The sequence below is a fragment of the Cladophialophora bantiana genome (genome assembly GCF_000835475.1).
Source record: "Cladophialophora bantiana CBS 173.52 unplaced genomic scaffold supercont1.25, whole genome shotgun sequence".
NCBI lineage: Eukaryota > Fungi > Ascomycota > Eurotiomycetes > Chaetothyriales > Herpotrichiellaceae > Cladophialophora > Cladophialophora bantiana.
In genome coordinates this window covers 15,720-24,707 of record NW_015971599.1, presented here as the reverse complement: position 1 = coordinate 24,707, position 8,988 = coordinate 15,720, and the positions used below count along the sequence as shown (strand labels likewise).

The 8,988-nt window shown below is 52.9% G+C and overlaps 3 protein-coding genes across 3 annotated transcripts; all 3 read right to left on the bottom strand.

Moving 5' to 3' along the window:
• Positions 1–451: 451 nt before the first annotated feature.
• Positions 452–1,762, bottom strand: Z519_11945 (uncharacterized protein; the record flags this gene model as incomplete). The annotated part of the gene is made up of 3 exons (XM_016769653.1): positions 452–629; positions 800–1,103; positions 1,516–1,762. The coding sequence occupies 3 exons, from the start codon at positions 1,760–1,762 to the stop codon at positions 452–454; spliced, it is 729 nt and encodes a 242-aa protein (XP_016613978.1).
• An 856-nt stretch (positions 1,763–2,618) lies between these two features.
• On the bottom strand, positions 2,619–4,375 carry Z519_11944 (uncharacterized protein; the record flags this gene model as incomplete). The annotated part of the gene is made up of 6 exons (XM_016769652.1): positions 2,619–2,890; positions 2,944–3,014; positions 3,075–3,326; positions 3,404–3,762; positions 3,816–4,169; positions 4,217–4,375. The coding sequence occupies 6 exons, from the start codon at positions 4,373–4,375 to the stop codon at positions 2,619–2,621; spliced, it is 1,467 nt and encodes a 488-aa protein (XP_016613977.1).
• A 1,571-nt stretch (positions 4,376–5,946) lies between these two features.
• On the bottom strand, positions 5,947–7,756 carry Z519_11943 (uncharacterized protein; the record flags this gene model as incomplete). The annotated part of the gene is made up of 3 exons (XM_016769651.1): positions 5,947–6,986; positions 7,033–7,587; positions 7,684–7,756. The coding sequence occupies 3 exons, from the start codon at positions 7,754–7,756 to the stop codon at positions 5,947–5,949; spliced, it is 1,668 nt and encodes a 555-aa protein (XP_016613976.1).
• Positions 7,757–8,988: the final 1,232 nt, after the last annotated feature.

Here is an 8,988-nt window from a genome sequence, read left to right as displayed (position 1 = left end):
TCTTCTTCTTCTTCTTCTTCTTCTTCTTCTTCTTCTTCTTCTTCTTCTTCTTCTTCTTCTTCTTCTTCTTCTTCTTCTTCTTCTTCTTCTTCTTCCTCTTCTTCCTCTTCCCTTCCTTCCCAAGGGATGTGTGGAAGGCGGTTCGATTGTCTCTATGGCCCTGAATCGGGGTCGAAGAGATGTCGGTGGATATGTCCTTGGTCTTTTCTCTTTCCTCCTTTCTCCCTTGCCCTCTGTCGGCCTCCTTCGTCCTTTTCTCTGCCTAGGTTTCTTTTCTTTCCCTTTCTCCGTCTCCCTTCGTTCTCTGTTCCCTCCTGATCCTGACCTGCCCGATTCCTTCTATCCATCCATCCATGCCCTTCATCAGAATCCCACGCTCCAATTTCCAACTGTCGACTTTTCCAGCGGGCCCAAAGAATTTCTCAGATCTCTCGCTCAGTCTCTAGCATTTTTACAAGCGACCATGCGTCTCAAAGTCCTTGTACCCCTCACCCTTGACGAACGTGTACAGCCACGGCCCTTGTTCCTTCTGCTCGGCCAGTTTCAAGTACTCTTCTGCCGCGGCAGAGCCGGAGACCGCGTTCCCGACGGGTAAACCCTCTGCATTCCGTTCATCGGCGTAGTAGAACCTTTCATCGGAGGCGTGTGAATGGTTAGTTGGGCCACGCTTGTTGAGGGCTGCCTCCGAGACGAGAGAAAGGAGAAGGGGAAAGAGAAGGAAGAAAGGGATAGAGGTGCAAGTGCTGACAGGCGACAAGTGGGGGAAACACTTGATCAGTCGAGTGACGTGAGAACTTACCTGACACCCTCGGCAGCGTAGATCTTGTTCTCTACAAGATACCTGATGGCATACGCGGTGTTGGTCTTCCCTAGCCCGAAATTCAACATGCCCTTCAAGGTTTTGAGGTTCAGCATGTTGCCCGTGAAGATGAATGTCTTTGACGCATCGTTCGAGGCGGGCAAGTTACGGAAGGACTTGACTGCTTCGTGAAGGGAGACCAGGGCCGACGTGGCGTTGACGGATTGCGAGTCGTGGTAGGTCTGGATGGATTCTGGAGCGAAGAGGGAGAGGGGATCGGCAGGATCCGGCTTGAACATAGCGGCTGTGAGAAAGGAGTTAGTTTCCATCCCCAAGGTGAACGGTTCGTAGAGAGTCCCCGAGAAGAGCCTAGACCTCAGAAGCTTGGGCTGATAGAGGAAGGCTGTCGTTGCGCGGCAAAGTTGACGGGTGAACAAGCAAGCATGCAGGCGAGTTCAGACCATGGCAACTCATCAGCGCTTCCTTGTTTTCAAGGTCGACACACAGCACCCGCTGCCTTTTTGCGAAGCCTATATCGCTTCGTCCTTGTCCCAGTTTCGGGGGCACCAGCTTGATAACAATCTCTGATCCCCGTTGCACATACACCTCTCGACAAGCCGCTCTCCCTCCACCGAGCAGCACCACTCCGAACTCACGCCGCTTGCAACGGCAAGCAAGACTGAAGAGCACAGCAAACAAAGGTGCCCGAAACGTACCGTTATACACCACGACGCCCACCTCGCCACCCAGCTCCTTCCTGACCCTCTCAAAGACGCCCGGGACTGTGTCGGGCCTTGTCAGGTCGACAGGGATATGCAGGGCCGCGCCGTCGTTGGTCTTGGGCGGCGTGCGGGAAGCGCTGGCGACTTTGTACCCCTTTGCAGAGAAGGCTTTGGCCAGAGCAGCCCCGATGTTCGGGCCGGCGCCAAGGATGAGGATGATCTTGGGCACGGAGGATGCCATTGTGCGACTCAGGACCTGATGGGGGGCAGACAAGGTGTCGACTCTGAGCGAGCGGGTTTGGTCAACGAAAGAGCTGTAGTTTTGCTTCAAGAGGCTTGTAGAATGCTGGAGGCCCGACGGTCTCAAGAGATTCATCCATTCATTATATACCAAACCTCTTCCCCGTCTGTACGTATTGTGGCAGGCCGAGATCCCAAGACTTAGAGTTAGCTATCCACCCACCCCCGCCAGAATCACAGGCCCGTAGAGCAAAACCATAAAGGTCGATTTCAAATCACGCGTCTGGGCCTGAATTGCGTGCCTGGTCAGTTGCGGCCTCAATACACCGATGTATGCCGCGGCCGTCTCGCCGTTCTTCCTAATCAGGCTGACAAACAATGTCCGGTCCAATCAACCCCGGCCAAAAGCGAAGGAAACGGACGAAAGTTCATACGATGCAGAGTCTGGACCGTCTGTAAAAGTCTCCGTTGCAAAGCATTGCTCTTGTCTAGTTGGATGGATGGAATGCGCAGGCATTTGACAGAGCGCACATTCTCACTCTGGGATTACCCATCATCCTGCTGGGCAGGGTGAGACAGGCTCGGCGAGCTGGTAACTACTGTAGCTATGATGTTTTTGAAAGTGTGGAATGCCGCCTTGTCACGCACTGGCTGGACCAGATTAATGATCAATCATTACTTGCCTCAATCATTTCGAGGCTCTGTACCAATTCATATTGGGAAGCGGTTCCCTTATCTTCGTCATTCTGTTGACAGGAACTTGGTCTCTCTCGGTCTTCAGCTCTCTCGGTCTCCTCTCTTGATTATCCATTCGTGTCTTATTACAGTGTCGTGCTTCGTAGACGCCTTGCTGTCCCTCAAGTGGCGTAGCCCCAAGCCAAGAGCAGTCCACACGTCTCCATCAGGATATCTTTACCAGCCAGAACCACCAGCAGCTTGCGCACCACCCCAGGCAGACTCGCCAGTCTGAGGCGTTTCCCAGTCAGCAGGCGCAGAGCCAGTGGTTGGAGTAGTCTCCCAACCAGTACCAACATCATGTGCACCGTTGACTTTCCCAAGACCAGGCCGTCCAGAAACCTCGGCTGATTGAGCTTGAGGGCAGCGCGAACGACCATGACCTTTCCCATTGCTGTTACTCGCGTTAGAAAGACAGACACCTGAAGGCTCAGCAAAGCCACTTACCAAATGCTGCAGGTAACGTGAGTCCAGTCACGAGGTGGGCGGGGACCAGCTTGACCTTGCTTGGGGCATTCCTGCAAGAGCACGTTCAGAAAGACCAAACATGTAAGAGGGAGGGAGAGAGAAAGACTTACGCGAGCAATGTGGCCTTCCTCACTGCAGATGTTGCAGGTAATCTTTCGGGGTTGGGAGCAGTCTCGAGCCACATGATCTTCGTCGCCGCAGTTACGGCAAGTTCTCTTTTCACGAGTCGGACAGTCCTTCGCCATATGATCCTCCTCTCCACAGTTGCGGCAAGTTCTCTTCTCGCGAGTGGGACAATCTCTCGCCATGTGGTCCTCGTCGCCACAGTTACGACAAGCTCGCTTCTCCTTGTTGGGACAGTCCTGTGGAATCGGATCAGTCTTGTACGGTAGCGGGGTTAGCAGTGAGAGGATATACCTTGGCCAAATGTTCCTCGGACTCACAGATCTTGCAGGCGCGACCACCACGCTTACGCTCCTGGGCACAGTCACGAACACGATGACCCTCCTCACCACACAAGTAGCAGGTAACGGTGGGCTGAACACTTGCAATTCTTTCCTCAAGGCAGCGCTTGGTAATATGGCCGACCTTATTGCAATTGTTGCACTTGTCAACTCCACGATCAAGAGGAACGCCGGCATCAGCAAGACGAGCCAGGTTTTCCTCGGCCGACACAGGCCATTTGTCGACGAGCGTAGGACGCTGAGGTTTGTCGGAGGTGAAGTAGCTCACAGCGTACTTCTTGCCGGTCTCGCCTTGGAGATTGACATTGGTCCAAGTGTCACCATGGTCTTTCAACTGCAGGAGTGGTCAACAGGAGACCATGTACGGTTTTGTAGATACAAACATACCATGGCAATCAAGTAGATGCTGAAGTCACGCTTACGGAACTCCTTCTCGAGATCAGGATAGGTGTAGTGAGGAGCAGCCTTGGACAAAATTTGAAGTGCCTCTTTGAAGTCTCCGATATCACGTTCATGACTGGCTTGCTTGAGCAAGTCCCAGGCCTCGTTCTCCGACTTGTCAGCAACGCGCGCATTGTCGACAAACTTGGGGTTGGTGCAGTTCAGGGCGTCGTGGCCTTCCTGGTGACAGTTCTTGCATTTGACGACACGGGTAGGGCAGTCAGCACCCATGTGGCCCTCTTGACCACAGTTGCGACATTCGCCCTTGAACTTGCGAGGGTGAGGGCACTCGGCCTTGGACTGGGTACATTGTGAGCGGGCTCAGCGACAGGAGAATGAATACCTACATGACCCTCCTCGCCCTGTGAGATCTTAGTGAGAGTAGAGCGAAACGCGATGATTCCACTTACGCAATTGAAACAAGCACCTATCTTGCGTTCATTACCGCCATTCATGTCATCACCGTAGATGCCAGCTCCGAAGGCGTTGTCTAAGCCATCGGGCATTGTGATGGCACCATCGTCATTCCAGCCTGAATCGACTATCACAGTCAGTACGCTCACTGGAAGCCGAGTCAGGAAGGCAAACACGAAGAGGGGATTTCTTCTATCATCCACAGATCTGGGTACTTGTAGCAGGGTTTTGTTGCACGTAAGATCCTCTTGCGAAACTCGTACATGTTTGCTTCGAGTGTACAAGAGGTTGAAGATGGTGTAAAACGTTTGGGAGGAGAATAGGAGGAAGGAAGGAGTGAATTACTTACATGCGCTGGCCGCGCCGGCAGAGTCCCAGCCGCTCATTTTGGTCGTGACAGTGATGATACGATAATGCGGCAGATCGGAGAAGCAGACGGTTGACGTCCAGGTCCAGGGGTCGGGTATGAAAGAAGAATCGAAGGCTGTGAGAATGTGTGAGTGTTTTAAGTCGAGAGGAGGAGGGAAAGGAAGTCAGTGAGGTGAATGCCAAGATGAATCGAGTTGAAAGAGTCTCGGAGAGCAGAGACGTATCTTGCACTCTCAACACAACGCAAAAACACCCAACCCTGCCAGACCACAATGCTGTCTCGATGCACTCCTGATCGCTCTGGTGATTATGCGCAGGCAATAGCAACGATAAACCTGCAGTTCGTGATCCTGTCCCTCACTGATAGTAAGCAGCAGACTGCTCACGTCGCAATCAAGTTTGCTACCTCATCACCGATGGAGGAACGGGAGGAGAGTTGTCCAGCCCGAAGCATTGTCCCTTTGTTCACGCACACAGCCCGACATATGCTTCCAGCCTAGCAGTGGACACATCTGCACATTACTGGAGACGGAGCTGCTGATATTGGCTGGAAAGAAGCAACGCCCTAGCGCATTGAGGATCGGCAAGGCTCTGAACATTGCCGGGGACCAAGTTGAGAGTCCTACTCACTGGACTCCGTCTTTGCATGTGTCGTGCAGGGGAGACATACCGAGGGCCGATATCCTGCATGAGAACGTGAGTATGCCATGCACGGTTGTGAGCTCATGTGGTAACAGGACGTTGTCTAGGACGTTGAGTTTTTCTTTGTCTTCAGGGGCCGTAATCTCGGATCTGTTAGCGGCTGGTGTGGAGAATGCGGCTATCCGAAAGGTGAGAAGTCGCTGCCATTGGAGACAGGAACAAGTGCTCACAACCCGTCTTCTAGTGATTCCACCGTCGTTCGAACTCAGCCGTCTACATACTTCCTCTGCAAAAGACCGATCGCACTTTGGCCTGGTTCCTCCTCTCTGAAGCAAGACGAATCTCCACCAGCAACGGGTCCACATACGAGATTTGCAGCCGTTTGCTTTTTACGAGTCTCTTTCCGCCAGGTGCTTCGGAGAATTCCAAGAATGCCGTCAAGGAACATGCTATAAAGAGAGACGCAAGACATATCAACGTCGTATTGTGGCATTAGGCTTGGCTTGCTGGATATCCGATAAATGGAATTCGGCTGTCAGATGATGACGGGCATACCGATTTTTCTTCCGTCAAGGGACGACAGATCCTGACATATATAAGCCGAAAGGGACCCATTCTCGCCGGGGCAGAACGCTACAAGGGCAGAACTCCATTACAGTCTAGGTCGAAATTCCGCCTTCGCCATGTCTCTCAAGTCCTTCCGCAAGATCTTGCCGACCGCGTTCCGGGGGATCTGACTGAGATATATCACGCCGCCTCTCAGCTGCTTGTATGGCGCCGTCTTACTCTTGACAAACTCCTTGATCTCTTCCTCTGAGATCTTGTTCTTGTCGGCCACAACATACGCTCGAGGCACTTCGGTCCCTTCCCCAGGCACACCAATCACTGCTGCATCTTCGATCAAAGGGTGAGAGATCAAGAGACCCTCGATCTCAGCAGGCGCCACTTGAATGCCCTTGTACTTTATCAACTCTTTCTTCCGATCGGTTACGTACCACAGTCCATTGCTTCGTTGCTGGAGAATGTCTCCTGTGCAGTACCAACCGTCGACAAAGGCCGCTTTTGTAGCTTCGGGGTTTCTGTAATAGCCCTTTGTCACCATTGGACCTTTTACCCAGAGCTCGCCGGGTTGACCCTCAGAGACATCGTTGCCATCGTCATCAACAAGTCTGAAGGTCGTGTTCGGATGCATTATTCCGACGCTGCCGGTGTCATCGGGCGTTCCTCGAGGAAGTGTGCAGACAGAGCCAGTAGTCTCACTCATGCCGTATGTTCCTCCCATTTGAATTCCTGTTCGTTTCCCAGCCGAATTGCAGAGATCCGCATCCATTGGTGCCGCACCACCAAGGCCGCCCTCCAAAGAATCAAAGTGATCGGTGACATCGGGCGATTTGGCGATCCGAGCCCAGATGGCGGGCACAGTGAAAAACGCTGTGATTCTGTGCTGTTTGTTATAGTCGATGAATTTCTTCCACTCGTATTTACGCATCCAATAGCACTCCCCGCCAGCATACAGTGGGGAGACGAAATAGCCAGCAACTCCAGCAATATGGGCAGCCGGCAGATGAGCTATTGTCCGGAGCGGTGACGGGGTCAGCTCGCCGGACTGGATTCGTGGCAACGCCCATTCTCGAGTCACCTGTGAAGAGATGACCATCTGAGACACCATCATCTTGTGCGAGAGCATCACAGCTTTGCGAGAATTAGCTCTGATTGGGAACCATCCAGCTTGACTCACCTTTCGGGACGCCAGTCGTGCCGGACGAGTACAGTAAGTTGATGATGCTGTCTTCCAGCTCCTGTGGATCGGTGATTCTTTTCCAGGTAAGGCGTCTATCCGTCCAGCAGTCGATCTTGCCGTCGACCGATTTCAGACTCCAAGCACGGTAGGTCGAGTCAAGGACAAGCACGCGGTCGAGACCCAAGCCGCAAGCTTTCGCGGCATCGATCGCGACCCTCACAAGGTCGGGACTGCATATGAGCAGCTTCCCGTCGCCTTGTTTGATCTGTCTGGCAAGTTCAGAGGCGGTAAAGGCATGGCTTGCACATGAAAAGATGCCCCCGGCGGCGATGGTGCCGTAGAAAGCGACCGGCAGCAAAATCTGCAGAGAGGAGAAGCCCACCACGACGTCCTTCGAATGGCCCGACGACCCAATACCGTATATGTGGCGCAGGCTGTGGGCAAAGTTCTCGGTCAAGACTCTGGCGTGCGACTTGTCGAGATAGTTTGCAGTGTTGGCCGCATCTATGTGTACCTTTGTATCCTCTTGCGACAGGGCATATTCATTCGGATCTTTTTGTTAGATTTTCCAGCGCATCAGCATTTGCCGGGTTGATATACAAACAACCAAAGCCGCCATCCACAACCAAAAAGGGATCCCACACTCACCGAAAAGAAGCGATAGAAGATCCACATTGGGATATGAATAGTATCTTGGAGCATAATATATCTTGGGAGGCATCTTTGTTGCTGTGTGACAGGAGGGGCCAGCGGCACCGGTACCGGCAGCGATAACCAGTCTCGGATCAGTCAATTCAGTCAATTCAGTCCGGTATCGAAAATCTTAAACGACAATCCCGGATGATATGTTTTCCCACAATTCTTGCACGTCGTGGCTATCTCGAATGAAGATGTGCACGCCCCAATGAATGTAAGTATATGTATGGATATACCAAACAAGTCCCGAGTAGCAGTGAACTGAGTTTGAATTGGAGTGAGTCTTTCGAATAGTACTATGGTCCGCTCGGCACTCTGCTTTACATACCCTAGCCACCCTATCTATCTAAGTTAGCCTCGCTACTGTGGATGGGGGTGGGTAGACCGAGGTCATTACCGAGGCTTTGTGGGCGCGTGTGCTGGGCTGCTGCCCAGGTACGTCGTGCCATCCAATATAAAGCACTACTCTTAATAGCGGAGTACGGGGTAACTGCTAGGAGTAGCTAACCGGCGAGGTCGCAAAGAGCGAAACGCGGGGTCGGCAAGCAAGCAAGCGTTGGGGGCTGGAGCACGTACATACTCACTCGTCCAAGGAAATTCAGTACTTGAATTCAAGGAAGGACCTTGCTTCAATCCTTTCCTCCCACCTCGTTACCTCCCACGAAGCAGTGCAGCTCAGCGAGTCCGGACATCTCCTTTTCAGGGCCTGCGTGCAATACAAGGTATAGCACCGGGCCTCGCTCCCGGGCGGTTAGGTCAAGGGAAGGGAGATCTGAGCCTGCGTCTCGCTGGAATCTGGAGTGGGCCGCACAGACAGACCGAGACAGAGATGGAAGGTCGGACAGCCGGCTACCGTCTCGATCGATGCCTTGAGAGAATGAGGGCACAGGCAAACACAGCTGATGGATTCTGTCCAGGCTTTCACGGTTTTTACGAAGCCTGCCCACCGCGTCCATCGGAGTCGGTATAAAGGCAAACACATCACTTCACTGGACCGTTCAAGGCTTGATGTCACATCAGCCGTGGAAGGGTAGAATCAGCGGTCGCCCTGATATGTTAGGGTCGTCTGACTGAGGAGTAGAGCCGAACGTCACAGAGTATACACAAGGATGGATGCTCTAAAGTAATGACAGCTTTCGAGGCTGAGCCCGAAGCGCGACGCTCGGGGAAACGATTAGTCATTCCATTGAAGCACTGTCGGCATTGACACGATCAAAGCCTTCATTGTCGCCCAAGTCTTTTCGTCGAGGCATTCAT